We start from the raw sequence: 16,173 nt of genomic DNA, 5'->3' as shown, positions 1-16,173 counted from the left end.
TTTGGGTTTTCTTTTAAAGTTTTTAAAATGCATCTACTTAGGGAGAGGTTTCCATACCCTTATAAGGAATGTTTCGTTCTCCTCTTCAATTGGGATTTCACAATCCACCACTCCTTGGGGCCCAACATCTTTGTTGGCACACCACCTGGTGTCTGTCTCTGATACCATTGTAACAGTCCAAGCCCACCGCTAGTAGATATTGTTTGCCTTGGCCCATTATGTATTACCGTCAGCCTCACGGTTATAAAATGCAGTCTGTTAGGAAGAAGTTTTCACACCCCTTATAAGTAATGTTTCATTCTTCTCTCCAATCGATGTAGAAGATCACAATGATCGACATCTGACAACCTACCTAACCCACATGATCGACCAAACATCCATATTGTTTGATACCGTATCTTGAGCCATTCTTCAACAAATGTCACACTGTTAGGCTTTGTGTTGGACTGCATATTGTAGATTAGTTGCAGAGCTTTGTTTCCATATCCATGAAAGAAAATTCAGTGATCATTGCTGTCCATGTTGAGACATCTTTTTCAGAAACATTGCTGGGTCTTCTCTAAATTTATGTGAGTTCGTTAAATATGATGTTATTTATTATCAGATAGTTCTATAATATTCATGAAAGAAAATAACTTAATTTTAAAAATGTGAAAAAAAAAAATGAAAAGATTCGATCCATAAAGTTTCAAAACGATAGTCTCTAAACTTTCAAATTTGGTAAAATTCACTAATCTACCCGACACAAAACTAGTATTTATATCTATTGCTCTCCATTTGCTTGGACTCTACAGATCCGCTTTTGTGGAGGCTCCAAGATCTTGTTCATGGACACAGCTGGCAGTACCAGAGAGGACAACTCCTGCTGTCCACTGTCTACATGTGAAATGTCACCCAAGCCATTGTTGACTCCTATGTCATGTGCAACCACAGGTTTATTAGATGCAGGTTGATATAGATGGCATGAACCATCTTGCAATGGAACAGCCCCATCTGCTAACGCATCGGAAGGGCTACCGTCCAACGAAGAGATGCCGACCGAGGTAATCTCAGACGTGGCATGGAACATTGGGTCACCAGTAACTCGTTTAACAGTCTCCTCAGCCATTTTTATCTGTCAGTTTGGAAATAATGTTAGATGCATTTTGTGTTTAATCAAGATTACATCTTCAGCTAATGGTAACTTTACATGTAATACATTTTTTTTTTAGGGAAAGTGTAACAACCCAAACCTACCGCTAATAGATAGTTCCCTTTTGAGTTTTCTCCTCAAGGTTTTTAAAACACCCGTCTACTAGAGAGAGGTTTCCATACCCTTATAAAGGATGTTTCGTTTTCCTCCCCAACCAATGTGGGATCTCACAATTCACCTCCCTTTGGGACCCAGCGTCTTTGCTGGCACTTGTCGTTCCCTTCTCCAATTGATGTGGGATCCTCCAATCCCACCCCTCTTTGGGGGCCAGCATCCTTGCTGGCACACTGCCTCGCTGGCTCTAATACTGTTTGTAACAACCCAAATCCACTGCTAGCAAATATTATTTTCTTTGAGCTTTCCCTTTCGGGTTTCCTCTCGAGGTTTTTAAAACACGTCTACTAAGAAGAGGTTTTCACATCCTTATAAATGGTGTTTCGTTCTCCTTCCCCACCTGAGATCTCAAGCACGTGAGCAAAAAAGCTTCTAATGCATTAGGAGAGCTGACTACCAATGGATTGTCATTGTACCTTTGCTCTTAATGTCTCAATGTTAGCTTTTAGAATGCGGTTATCGACGTTGGCTTCGTTGTATTTTTGGCTTATATCGGCAAGGCGCTTCAACAAGGTCGAATTTTCAAATCTTAGTTGTGCAACCTTGGATTAAGAAAAGAAAATGAACCAGTGTATCAGTTTAGTAGATTACAAAAGAGGTACTAAGGCACTGGACAAAGAGTTACAGAATAGACACCTGAGTCTCGAGTTCAGTTAAATGTGCTTGCTTTCTTCTCCTTGATCGTCGAGCCGATTCTCTGTTTGAAAGCATTCTGAAAACAATAATGCCAATAACAGTCAGAGATATTTAATAAGAAATGGAACTTGCGTAGTGTTATTAAGATAAAAGAAGGAAAGAGAACTCCACAAATAATTTGCACAATGTTTCAATCTCGATTGCAATTACCATGCAACTAAAACAACCACTTCATTTGTAATAACGACATGCAAAGAAAGCCGATTGTCCATTTTTTACTTCTCTTTCTCTCAAAACTTTTAAAACGCGTCTACTAGAAAAAGATTTTCACGTCCTAAAAAAGAATATTTTGTTCTCCACCTCAACCGATGTGGAAGCTCACAATTCACCCCCTTTCGGGGCCAGTGTCCTCGTTGGCACTCGTTCCCTTCTCTAATCGATGTGGGACCTCCCAATACAGCCCCTTTGAGACCCAACGTCCTTATTGGCACACCCCCTTCAGAGCTCAACCTCCTCGCTGGCACATCACCTGGTGTCTGGCTCTGATACCATTTGTAACAGCCCAAGCCCACTGCTACCAGATATTGTCTTATTTGGGCTAGCATCCTCGCTAGCACTCGTTCCCTTCTCCAATCGACATGGGACCTCTCAATCCACCCTCTTCAGGACTCAGCGTCCTTGCTAGCACACCCCCTTCAAAGCTCAACCTCCTCGCTGACACATCGTCCGGTGTCTGGCTCTGATACCATTTATTATAGCCGAAGCCCACCGATAGCAAATATTGCCCTCTTTGGACTTTCCACCTCCCCTCAAAGTTTTTAAAACGCGTCTACTAGGAAGAGGTTTCCACACCATTATAAAAAATGTTCGTTTTCCTCCCCAATCGACGTGAGATCTCACCAAATACCTTTCCTCAAATGAGAAATTATCAAATGCAAAAGAAGACATTAGCCAGGATGGAGGAATTCATATTGCACATAGAAAGCACAAAGATTCTCAATGAACACAAAATTGAGGACGGGCTCAAAAAATCCATTATGTGCATCCCTAAATTAAGCAGATGGTTACCTCCTTATACGTTTTACATCTGCAGGGTCCTTACTCTCCGTTGTGTCAGTTTCTCCCTCAATCTCCTCATCATCCCACTGATCTCTTGATGATCCACTGGTAGTTGGCGAAGAACGAACCTCAGATATTTTTGGCACCATGGGTGAGAAAGTAACTCCAAGGACTCCATTTGTGTCCTTATCTGGTGGCCTTAATGAATTATTCCCAGCTCCTACTTTACAAGCTACCAAAGTGGAGAGCTAAAATATGTTAACAATATATAGTAAACAACATAGAGTAAAAAGCCAGTAAAGCTATATATAGTAGATGACTATATATGTAGTAACTTGAACTGTAATAGCCCAAGCTCAACACTAGCAGATATTGTCCTCTTTAGAAAGGGCCTGAAAGGAAAAGCTCAACGAGTACAATGTCTGCTAGCGGTGGGCTTAGGCTGTTACATGAACAAAAAGGAAAGTCCAAGGAGGACAATATCTGCTAGCGGTGGGCTTAGTTTGTTACATGAACCATATATATAACCCAGTGCTTTGAAAATGTGCCCAAAGAGGACAATATCTGCTAGGGGTGGGTTTAGGTTGTTACATGAACAAAAAGGAAAGCCCAAAGAGGACAATATCTACTAGCGGTGGGCTAAGGTTGTTACATGAACCATATATAACTCAGTGCATTGAAAATGTAATGCATTCTCTATGTTCTCTTTTATTACATACTGAATTTATCCATATAAACCTTTAGCCAATATATGTAACGATCCAAGCCCACTACTAGTAGATATTGTCCTCTTTGGGCTTTTCCTTTCGGTCTTCTCCTCGAGGTTTTTAAAATGCGTCGGCTAGGGAGAGGTTTTCACACCCTTATAACATGTGTTTCGTTCTCCTCCCCAATCGATGTGGGATCTCACAATATTCCTCTTTGTATTTTCTCTCTCCTGTTCTATTTAGATCGAGTGTGTGCGTTGTGCGATCCTAATAATACATATAAGCTCGTAAAGAAAGGCAAAAGTCTAACGACATCTCATTAGTTGTGAAAAACGAAAATATAGAGATGCAGTAATCCCAACCTTTAGGAGCTTGAATTCCCAACGTATTAGATGCTTGTGATCCACAGTCAGATGAGGTAGAAGAAGTTGGAGTCTTTGTAAAGGATCCCTGTTTATACAGAAAACAAAAGCTCACCAACTTTAGCTTGAAAAAAAGCCCAAGTTTCTCTCTAGATTAACTAATGTGAAAGTAAAGCTATTACATACACCTAACAGAGAAGAACTATTAGTGTATGAAATTAACATCAAGATGATCAGGAGCCAGGCTAGAGGAGCACAAGTAGCTTTAAAAGACATTGGAATTGGAGTCCAAAGAAAGCATTCAGCTAATTATATCCTAAGACTCAATCGACCCTTAGTACCAACGTGTGTCAGCGAGGATGCTAGGCCCTTAAAGGGGACGGATTGTGAGATCCCACATGAATGGAGAGACACTGAGCGGTGTGCCAGGGAGAACACTGGGCCCTTTTGAAGAGAGGAACGAGTGCAGCGAGAACACTGGGCCCTGAAGGGGAATAGATTGTGAGATCTCACATCGGTTGGAGAAACACCAGATGGTGTGCCAACGAGAATTCTAGAACCCTTTAAAGAGAGGAATGAGGGCCAGCGAGAACGCTGGGCCCCGAAAGGGAATAGATTGTGAGATCTCACATAGGTTGAAGAGACACCATGCGGTGTGCCAGCAGTGAGGACACTAGGCCCCTTTGAAGAGAGGAACGAATGCCAGCTAAAATGTTGGGCCCCGAAGGGGAATAGATCGTAAGATCTCACATTGGTTGGAGAGACACCAGGCGGTGTACCAGCGAGAACGCTAGGTCCCAAAGGAGGATGGATTGTGAGATCCCAGGAGAGAGGAATAGTACCAACGAGGACGTTGCGCCCTGAAGCGGAGGATTGTGAGATCCCAAATCAGTTGGAGAGACACCAGTGTGCCAGCGAGAACGCTAGGTCCCTTTGAAGAAAAGAACAAGTGCTAGCGAGAACGCTGGCCACAAAGAGGAATAGATTGTAAGATCTCACATCTGTTTGAGAGACATCAGGCGGTGTGCAAGAAGACGCTACGCCCCGAAAGATGGTGGATTGTGAGATCCCACATTGTTGAAGAGATAAACAGTACCAACGAGAACGTTGGCCCTGAAGGGAGTGGATTGTGAGACTAAACATCGGTTGGAGAAGGGAACAAAACATTCTTTATAAAAACGTGGAAACCTCTCCTAGCATACACATTTTAAAAACTTTGAAGAGAAGCCCGAAAGTAAAAATGACAATATCTGTTAAATAAACGGATATAACAACAACAAAAGAGCCCATCCAAAATGTAAAATCAGTACTCAGATTTCCACCCTAAAAATACCCTCATCAACAAAACAGAGAGAAGAAATCAATAACAAGAAGAAACAAACAAATAAGTGCAAAGTTTACCCTCTTCTTAGCAACTGCAGCACAAGCCAATTCAAGCCTGCTCTTAAGAAACGCTTGATACTCCTCAGAATCGATCGGAATATTCGGCACTACAGCATTGGAAGAAACGCTGCTGGTATTTCCATTACTAACACCACCATGATGAGCATTATGTTTCTGCGACTGATCACAGTCAGAGCCCTTGATCTCAATCCCTTCGCCATGGTCTGCAGCAGAGCAATGAGGGGAAGTTTCAGAGGCCTCTTGAAGGAAGCGCTGGAAGGCCCACTCAGACGCGCTACGGCTCATTTTCGAGCCAACGCCGGCCGGCGGAGGTTCGGCGACCGGAAGAGACGACCAGTACTGATCAGAAATTTCACCCGCCGAAAATACCCTATCCATTTCCTCTCTCTCTCTCTCTCTCTCTCTCTCTCTCTCTCTCTCTCTCTTTTAACTCAGATATGCAGGGTATTTTCGTCATATATAATAAAGTCTACGTGGCATGGAAGAAAAAAAATTCCTAATCGAGGGTATTTTCGGGATATGTATTTTTTTAATTCAGTCCTTTAAATTTAAATTAGAACTTTAATCCATAAATTTTTATGATTTTAATTTTATATTGAAATTTTAATTACTCTTAAATACTTTCTATTAAAAATAGAGAAAAATCTAATAGTATAATTATTTAATTTCTAATTTTTTATTTTTTAGGATTAAATTAATAAATATTGTTTTTATCTTACGAGATTATTTCTTTATCTTTCTTCTTATCCATATTTTAAAAAAACAACGACTTTTTTAAAAAAAAAACTAAAAAAGAGTTAGGAAAAAGTGAAATGACCAAAAAGCCCCACGCAAAAGACAAACGGATAATATCATTTTGTGGGTACCAATGGAATTTCTCCAGACAATTTTGGCCACGTGGGTTCCAGTGGTTGGCTTTCCTCTGATACGATACGCCGCCTCTATGTGGATAACCACAAAGTGGGGCCCACATTTGAAAAATTAAAATACAATTTTTATATTTTTCAAAGTTTTTTTAAAATTTTTAGATCTATTAAATATAAAAAATATTAGATAAGAATTTAAATTTTCTAAGTTAAAATTAAAAATATAGTAACCTATTAAATATAATTAAAAATTTATTGACCAATTAAATAAATTTATTTTTGATAATTAAGACTTTATTAAATTTATTAAATGCTTCAAACTTTATTTTTTTTAAAAAATCATTACGTTCCATCTAATTTCTACCGTGTAATCTTTAAAATGTTCGTTGTTGTTCTACAGTAATACAGATTTGACTTGTTACTACCTACTTCAGAGCACCATAACACGACGAAAATAAAGATATATCTAATTAAATTTGGATGAAATGAGTATTTGACGTTAAAAATAAACAAATAATAATTCATAGGTCATAAGAAAAGGAAAAAGTAAAAGACCAATTTGTGGGGAATATGGATCAACACAACTTGGAGGCCCATATTAAAATATGGCCCACACCATGTGGGCCCATATAGATCTTTCACGTCGCTCTCTAAAAATATTATAAATATTATGTGTTCGGAAATATAACTAATCACTTCAGCTATGCTCAAATTGGTATGTTTAACCAAAATTAATATACATAGTCTATTTTAAATGCATAATCTTTCATAGGATTGATATGGAAATCAACCAAAAGAAAAGTATGGAACGAATTACCTTATGATCAAGATCAAGAGTAAGGAAAACTCATTTCTAAATTTGTGATTTGAATCACTTCATAACAAGTCTGATTAATACCACTTGAATGACTCTAGCATGTAAGTTCTAAACACAAGAATTTGCAAAGAAAAAACTTATCTTTCACAAAGCTAAAATAGAAATTTTATTCTTAATTTCAAAATCGGTTGGTTTTAATTAAAAAAAATATTTTATATAGTCTTAACTTATGTGATACAATATATAATATATATATATATATATATATATATATATATATATATATATATATATATATATATATAATTTTATTAATTTTCAATTCAATAACTAATAATAATATAATTTATGATACAATTTTTAAATTATTTAATAAAGTGTTTTTGAAGTATTATACAAAATTTTATAATGAAAAAAAATTGTAATTGACTAAAAATTCAAAAATATTTTTAAAAAATAAACATTAAATTATTTTAAAAATTACATTACATGTGGGACCCAGTTAATAGTTTCTAGGACTATTACTTGTATTTATTTATTGGAATTAAATTGAAACTAAACATAATTAATTAATTTATTTATTTATTGTTTTTCATTCCTTTTACGTTATTTGTATAAAAAATAAATAAATAATAAATATTTTCCCTCTGGTCAAAAGTTGAAACTTAGGATAGGGCTTCATTTTACTTAAATATTATGATGTTATGACATATTATATAGTTTCCTTCTCTAATAAACTCTTAATTTTTTATTTTTAACGATTTTTTATTTTTTTAATTAGATTATATTGGTTGTTGTATATATAGATAGCTATTTGTGATGACTGCATGAATGAACCGAGACCATTTTTAAATGAGATTGATTGGGTGAATATGATTACTAAGAAATACTTAAAAGAATTGATAGTCACTACTGATTATAACATGGAACATTTTTATGTTCGGTAACTCAATTATAAGATCTCTAAAATTAACCGGGTTTAGTTTTTTTTTTATAAAAAAATATGCTAAAATGACCCGTGTTAGATCCAGAGAAATGTCGGGGCTATCAAGAATCGAGTTTAAATTTCAATTTTGGTCTGAATTCTTGGCAACGAGAATTATATTCTTACATAAAATTTAAATGGTAGAAATTAAAATAATATATATATATATATAATTTTAGATTAAAAAAATAATTTGATTAATCATCCAAATGCCACATGGGCTACATGCATGGTGAAGAGGAAAAGTTTATGTCCTTACAAAGGAAGCAACAAGAATAATTCTCTCACAAGGAAAATGGTTCATTCATCATCATATCACTCTGTTATATTTAGCTGTCAATCTGTTACATTTAGCTGTCAAGTTAGCGGGAAATATATCAGATCTTAAATAGTTGACAAGTTAATTGTTCACGTGTTTTTTTTGACTATTTTCATTAAACAATTGTTTCACCTTACTACATTAATTGGTGGGATATTCGTTCGAATCGAACTCAAATGAACTGAATTGGTATCAAATTCTAAGTAATTGTCAAGTTAACGTGCTTCGCGACTATTTTCATCGAACAGTTGTTTCACCCTACTACGTTTGATTGTCAAGTTAACGGGTAGGATATCAAATCCTAAATAGTTGTTGAGTCAATAGTTCACGTGCACCTCGACAACTTTCATCGAATAAACCGTTTTATCCTTATAGGATATTAAATTATAGGTAGATGGTCACCATATTTTGAACCCGTTGTTTCTAAATCCTTCTTATTTACTTGAATTTCATATTTTTATAATATGTTCTTAATATTACACGTCATTTTGTATAGGGAAACATCAATAAAAATTGTATCATTTTGAGTTCGGTTTGAAATTTATTTTAATAATTTTAAAATTTACCATTTAGTCCCTAAAAATTTTAGAGTCTAATAATTTTTTTTTTCATATTAATATTTTTTAAATTAAAAAATTGGTTAAATATAATTTTAAAATTTCTGTTTGATAGGATATTCAATATTATTTCTAAGATATCTAACTAATTCATAATTTTATTAAACACAAAATTAAAATTTTAAAAATTTATTTATATAAAATTAATAAATAAAGCTGGAAATCTTTATTAAATAATAAAAAAAATTAGGTTTATTAAAAATATCTGAAAAAAAAAAAAAAAAAAAACAAACAAAGTTACACAAATTCCTGTGTTTCTTCCATTTTTGAACCCAAATTTCCTGGAAATTTGTTAGAACGTAAGAATTTATTTGTCCGAATCGATGTCGGTTGGAATCGGAACTGCCGTTACCGTGCCGGAGTTAGAGGGGCGGCAATCGGGAAGGTAAGAGAAAAAAATTTAAATGAATGGCCTTATTTCCTCGTCCACTTCAAATCTTCTCCTCTATTAATAGCGATCAGAGCCTGCAAGCTCTGCGCCACGCCATTCGATTCGATCCATTTCGTCTTCTTCCCTCTTTCACTGCTATTTTTCTTCCATTTTGTGGGTTCCTCTGGTTTCTTTTGTTCTTTGTTCAAGTTTCTCGTCGTTGATTGTTGAAATTTCTGTGTTTTCGTTCAGATTTAGGGTTTGATTTCTTGTTATCTTTATTAGGTATGTTGTTTTTGCTTCGATTCGTTTAAATTTTGCATGAACTCTGTTTCTCCTTTTCAATTTCCGTAGCGAATTTCACCATTTCTTGCGATGAATCTCCATTTTGGTGCAGAATGGGGAGCGCTGGAGAAACGAATTACGGTTCATACACATATCAAGAGCTTGAAAGAGAGCCATATTGGCCATCGGAGAATCTAAGAATCTCGATCACCGGCGCCGGTGGATTTATTGCGTCTCATATTGCTAGGCGTTTGAAGAACGAAGGCCATTACATAATTGCTTCTGATTGGAAAAGGAATGAACACATGAAAGAAGATATGTTCTGCAATGAATTTCATCTTGTTGATCTTAGAGTGATGGATAATTGCTTGAAGGTCACAAAGAATGTTGACCATGTCTTTAACTTGGCTGCTGACATGGGTGGAATGGGCTTCATTCAATCCAATCACTCTGTTATTATGTATAATAACACCATGATTAGCTTCAACATGCTTGAAGCTGCAAGAATCAATGGTGTTAAGAGGTTAGTTTTCATGGATATCTCTCTCAATTCATGGTTTATATGCATTTTTGCTGGTATTGTGCTGGTATTGTCTCTACCCTTTAAAGGGTTATGGCCTTTAATTTGTGGGGCTGGGCGGGGCCAGGAGTAGCTAGAATTTTTTTTAAGGGCACTGTACCTACCAATGAGGAAGAAAGTACCCTACAGAAAATATGTAACGGCTCAAGCCCACTGCTAGCAGATATTGTCTTGAGCTTCCCCTCTTCTTAAAATGCACTCGGTGTTTCGTTCTCCTCCCCAATCGATGTGAGATCTCACAATCTACCCCATTCAGGTCTAGTGTCTTAGCTGTCACTCGTTCCTTTCTCCAATTGATGTGGGACCCCACCAAATCCACTCCTTAGGGACCCAACGTCCTTACTGGCACACTGTCTCGTGTCTACCCCCTCCGGGGAACAGCCTCCTCGCTGGCCCATCACTTGGTGTTTGGCTTTGATACCATTTGTAACGGTCCTCTAACCGATATTGTTTTCTTTTGGCTTTCCCTCAAGGTTTTTAAAATGCATCTACTAAGGATAGGTTTCCAAACTCTTATAAAGGGTGTTTCCCTCAAGGTTTTTAAAATGCATCTGCTAAGGATAGGTTTCCACACTCTTATAAAGGGTGTTTCGTTCTCATCCCTTAACGGTATGGGATCTCACATTTTCTTTTCTCTTTGGCGAGGGCAGGTTTTTCTATGCATCTAGTGCTTGCATTTACCCTGAATTTAAGCAATTGGAAACTAATGTGAGCTTGAAAGAGTCAGATGCTTGGCCTGCTGAGGTACATATTTGCTTCTAAGTTAACAACTAAGAAACAAAACTACGGTTAGCTATGTGGTTATTAAAATCGTGTTAACGATTGTTTCGTAGCCTCAAGATGCTTATGGTTTGGAGAAGCTTGCGACGGAGGAGTTGTGCAAGCATTACAACAAGGATTTCAGTATCGAGTGTCGAATCGGGAGGTTTCATAACATTTATGGTCCGTTTGGAACGTGGAAAGGTCGACCCGAACGCTCGAAATAGTTGTTTTCAGATTGACGAATTGTATGAAATGTCTAATGCTATCGTTTTGTTCATGATAGGTGGAAGGGAAAAGGCTCCTGCTGCATTTTGTAGGAAGGCCCTCACTTCTGTAGATAAGTTTGAGATGTGGGGAGATGGTCTTCAGACAAGATCTTTCACCTTTATTGATGAATGTGTAGAAGGTGTTCTTCGGTAAGGGAGTTTCAATTGCTGCATATTTCATCATCCATGCTTCCATGTTTAAAATTTGTACTTTCTTGGATTTGACGTAATGTTGAGTATAAGTGTGAGATCTCACATCGGTTGGAGAGAAAAACGAGAACGAAGCATTCCTTATAAGGGTGTGGAAATCTCTCCCAAAACCGTGAGGCTGATGACGATACATAACGGGCCAAAGCGTACAATATTTGCTAGCGGTGGATTATTTGGGTGGTTACAAATGGTATCAGAGTTAGACACTGAGCGGTGTGCCAGTGAGGATGCTGGACCTCCAAGGGGAGTGGGATTGTGAGATTTCATATCGGTTGGAGAGGAGAACAAAATATTTCTTATAAGGGTGTGGAAACCTCTCCCTAACAGACGCGTTTTAAAACCGTGAGGTTGGCGGTGATATGTAACGGGCCGAAGCGGACAATATCTACTAGCGGTGAATTATTTGGGTGGTTACAAATGATATTAGAACTAGACACCGAGCGGTGTGTTAGTGAGGATTCTGGACACCCAAGGGGAGTAGATTGTGAGATCCATAATCGGTTGGAGAGGAGAACAATGCATTCCTTGTAAGGGTGTGGAAACCTCTCCCTAACAAACGCATTTTTAAATCGTGAGGCTGATGGTGATACCTAATGGACCAAAATGGACAATATTTGCTAGCGGTATAATATTTGGGCTGTTACGATATCTCGAGTGCTTTTTGGCTTATTGGTTTCAGCTCTAGGTTTATTGATTAAGTTGTTGCTACAAGGACAGCAATTGGTGTATATTTTGGGACGAGTGTTTAACGATTGACATCTACCTTCAACGAAGGGGTTATACAAACAACTAAATCTTGGCTCACTCGAGATGAGATTAAAATTGTCAATTTTTACTTCTGTTTGCAGATTGACTAAATCGGACTTCTGCGAGCCAGTGAACATTGGCAGCGATGAGATGGTCAGCATGAACGAAATGGCTGCAATCGTTCTTAGCTTCGACGACAAAAACCTTCCAATTCACCACATCCCTGGTCCCGAGGGTGTTCGTGGTCGTAACTCAGACAACACACTCATTAAAGAGAAACTCGGATGGGCTCCCACCATGAAGTTGAAGGTAAAAAAGTTGTCATTTCGTTTAACCTCGACGATTAAAAGTTCTTCATAACTTTCGTCGCCTACGCTTTCCCGTGCTCATCAGTTGTTGTGTATTGTGTTCTACCTGTGTAGGATGGTTTGAGAATTACCTACTTTTGGATCAAGGAACAGATTGAAAAAGAAAAGTCTGAAGGCATTGACCTCTCAGTTTATGGATCATCAAAGGTTGTTGGTACCCAAGCCCCGGTTCAACTCGGCTCACTCCGTTCTGCTGATGGTAAAGAGTAATTAGTTAAGACCCGGATAACCTGGTCGGGCTGCCTCGGTGCAATCGAAGCTTAATTAGATGTTACTACCAAAAGTTGCTAGTATTTTGATGTTATTGGATACTTTTATATGCTTACTATTCTATTCAATTTTGTTACAACACATCCTGTTGTTTCCACAGAAGGAAACATGTGGTTCCTTTAGCAGGTTCATGTTCTTGTCTAGTTTGTAATAAAACTTTCCAATTAATTTCTTGAGGGCTAGTGGACATGGAGAGGGAGCAGGCGAAGCGTGTCGTTCGTAATGCAAAGAAAGAGACTACTATTTCGCTTCTTTATTGAATCGGGAGCGCAAATATAGTGGTCTGATCAGGAACCCATTTGAATTTGGATCGGTGCTTTTTAACTGTAGGTATCTTGCCAAGAAGTTGGTGGGCTCATCATGAATTAGGTCGGGGTGGCTGGTGCGTTTCAGGATCCCGTTGAAAATGCTTCTTTCATACCTGTAGTCATTCAGTCATTTTACTCATTCTTCATATTTAGATCTCGTTTATGAATATTTATATGGTTTCAGCATTGTTGTAATGATAAATTTTAGGTATGGTAAAAACATTTGGTTGAATCTCCATCGAACTCATGTTGTAATATCGTTGCTTCCCGCGCGACCTATTCGTGCGAAAACCCGCCCAATTTTTAAAAATAAAATAACTATCAAGAAAGAGACAATGTCTTGTGGTCCTTATAAAGGATCTACATTTCATTTGTCCCTTTTTAGAATTTTAAAAATATAAAAAAGAACAAAAACGGTCCTTTTTTTGTGGTCCCATGGATATGGAGTACCCTGAGTTGTCATTTGCCCAGGTTGTCTACAAATAAAAATTTATTATAATTAATAATTTTAATTTGTATTAAAAAAAACATTATGATTTATTGACCACCGTCATGCGTTTGTCTCAAAATATTCTTAAATTTTGAACTTTAACCGTTAGTTTGAGACAGGAAACCGATAATATTTTGTTTAAAGAATACTTTTAAATTTTTAAAACTATTTAAAAAATATCGTTTTCAAAAGTTTCATTAATAGCCGTGATGTCCCACGTTAGTTGGGAAGAGAACAAAACACTCTTTCTAAGGATATGGAAACCTTTCTCTAGCAAACACGTTTTAAAGCCTTGAGGGAAAGCCTAAAGAGGACAATATCTGCTAACAGTGGATTCGGGTCGTTACAAATAGTATCAGAGCTAGACATTGGACTATGTGTCAGCGAGGAGACTGTTCCCCAAAAGTAACGTAAGGTCGTTGGCCCCAAAGGAGGGTGAATTTGGCGGGAGTCCTAACATCGATTGGAGAAAGGAAAGAGTGTCAACGAGGACGCTGGGCCCAAAGGGGGGGGGATCATGATGTCTCACATTGGTTGGGGACGATGAAGGGTCAACCTTGAGGGAAACTCCATAGAGAACAATATGGGCGGGAGGTGGAGACTTTTTTTTTTTTTTTTATATATATTTTTTAAACAAAGTACTAACCGTTTTCGTTCACATCGACGATATTTTTCTTATATTTAATAAATTTATATATTACGATGGAATAATGATGTCAAACTCACGAACATATAGAAATATTGATGAAAATGTCGACAGAATTTAATATCATAGTTTTATGACATTTTATCACGTAGTCTATATTAGTCGAGATTATTACCTAATTTAATCAAAATTTTATTATTATTTTTTTTATAAGATAAAGTTTATTAATATTTTTTTTATTTGACTTGGAAACATTCCAATGGGAAAAGACCAAAATGCATCTAGGTCAATAAAAGTCCACGGTCAATGTAGATAAAGTACAATGAGTCATGCCTCTTACCTTGGGTGAATGACATCATTATTCGCACAAAATAAATAAATAAAATAATAATAATAAATATATATAAAGTAAATGTTCGAGATATAGATATGAACCTCTAGTCTCTTGGTCAATGATACACGTGAATTATGGTTGAATTGTATTCATTTTGAGGATAATACATACACAAAATTTTACAGTGAAAAAATTATGTTTTGACACGAGTAGCATGGGACAAGTGGAATTCTGTGGTGCTAGGTGAATTGGGAAGCACCACTGACTAACGTTTTGACCTGAGTAGCATGGTACATGTAGAATCCTGTATGACGGGATTGTTGCAATAAGAAGTACCACTAACTTACATTTTGACACGAATAGCATTGGACACATGGAATCTCGTGTGATGTGGAGCTAGGTGAACCAGTGAGTGCTGCAACTGAAAGCACTACTAACTTACGTTTTGACCTTAGTAACATGGTACATGTGGAATCCTGTATGATATGTGTGCTGTAATTAGAAGCACCACCAACTTACATTTTGACACGAGTAGCATTGGACACATGGAATCTCGTGTGATGTGGAGCTAGGTGAACCAGTGAGTGCTGCAACTGGAAGCACTACTAACTTATGTTTTTACTTGAGTAGCATGATACATGTGGAATCCCGTATGACGTGAGTGTTGTAATCAGAAGTACCACTAACTTACATTTTGACACGAGTAGCATGGGACACATGGAATCTCATGTAATGTGGTGCTAGGTGAGACGGTGAGTGTTGCAACTGGAAGCACTACTAACTTACATTTTGATATGAGTAGCATAGTACATGTGGAATCCCGTATGATGTGAGTACTGTAATCAGAAGCACCACTAACTTACATTTTGACCTGAGTAGTACAGGCCATGTGAAATCCCGTGTGAATCAGAATACATTGTTACACTAAAAAAATTAATAAAATAGCTAACTTATTTGACTAACCAAAAAAAAAGAGAAAAGATTATTTATTTTATGAATAATAAAATAAAATTGAAGAATTTTATTTTTAATTATTAATTTCTAGACGTTTTTCAATTTTCTCAAAATAAACGTTCCCTTGTAAGGAAGTAATTTGACGCTTTGACTTATCCAAAATTCCAAAGAAAGTTCCTTCCATTTACAAAAGAAATTTCATAGAATTTTAATTTTATCATTTTTCATAATAATAATAATTAATTTCATTAATTTTTTATTTACTATTTAATTAATTTCTAAATAACTTTCTACCCATATTTAAACATTAATTTATAAAACAAAATATACCTTATTTAAAATATATATATATAATTCTTTTAAAAATTATAATATTATATTTCTGTCAATTCTAAATATTTTTTATTCCAAAAATAATTTTAAAATATATATCTATATATATATATATATATATATATATATATATATATATATATATATATATATAACACGTACGAACGAGAAT

The 16,173-nt window shown here is 36.4% G+C and overlaps 2 protein-coding genes across 5 annotated transcripts; one reads left to right on the top strand and one right to left on the bottom strand.

The window, feature by feature from the left end:
* Positions 1 to 656: 656 nt before the first annotated feature.
* LOC111465563 (light-inducible protein CPRF2-like) lies at positions 657 to 5,883 on the bottom strand. Of its 2 annotated transcripts, none has more exons than XM_023110004.1 (6): positions 5,472 to 5,883; positions 4,071 to 4,158; positions 3,011 to 3,236; positions 1,943 to 2,018; positions 1,723 to 1,848; positions 657 to 1,114 (listed from the first exon to the last, which is right to left on the bottom strand). In XM_023110004.1, the coding sequence occupies exons 1-6, from the start codon at positions 5,850 to 5,852 to the stop codon at positions 764 to 766; spliced, it is 1,248 nt and encodes a 415-aa protein (XP_022965772.1). In that variant the 5' UTR covers positions 5,853 to 5,883; the 3' UTR covers positions 657 to 763. The 2 variants fall into 2 exon arrangements, with proteins under 2 accessions (XP_022965772.1, XP_022965773.1); XM_023110005.1 differs by having other exon boundaries at positions 3,011 to 3,233.
* A 3,420-nt stretch (positions 5,884 to 9,303) lies between these two features.
* Positions 9,304 to 13,113, top strand: LOC111465572 (GDP-mannose 3,5-epimerase 2-like). Of its 3 annotated transcripts, none has more exons than XM_023110016.1 (7): positions 9,304 to 9,463; positions 9,846 to 10,256; positions 10,964 to 11,057; positions 11,147 to 11,276; positions 11,359 to 11,491; positions 12,400 to 12,607; positions 12,721 to 13,113. In XM_023110016.1, exons 1-7 carry the CDS (start codon positions 9,402 to 9,404, stop codon positions 12,874 to 12,876), a joined length of 1,194 nt encoding a protein of 397 aa, XP_022965784.1. In that variant the 5' UTR covers positions 9,304 to 9,401; the 3' UTR covers positions 12,877 to 13,113. The 3 variants fall into 3 exon arrangements, with proteins under 3 accessions (XP_022965784.1, XP_022965786.1, XP_022965785.1); XM_023110018.1 differs by lacking the exon at positions 9,304 to 9,463 and adding an exon at positions 9,520 to 9,621; XM_023110017.1 differs by lacking the exon at positions 9,304 to 9,463 and adding an exon at positions 9,525 to 9,733.
* Positions 13,114 to 16,173: the final 3,060 nt, after the last annotated feature.

The sequence above is a fragment of the Cucurbita maxima genome, unplaced genomic scaffold (assembly GCF_002738345.1).
Source record: "Cucurbita maxima cultivar Rimu unplaced genomic scaffold, Cmax_1.0 Cma_Scf00029, whole genome shotgun sequence".
NCBI classification, from domain to species: Eukaryota; Viridiplantae; Streptophyta; class Magnoliopsida; order Cucurbitales; family Cucurbitaceae; genus Cucurbita; species Cucurbita maxima.
Note: the sequence above shows the minus strand (reverse complement) of the source record. Positions and strands in the feature narration are given on the sequence as shown.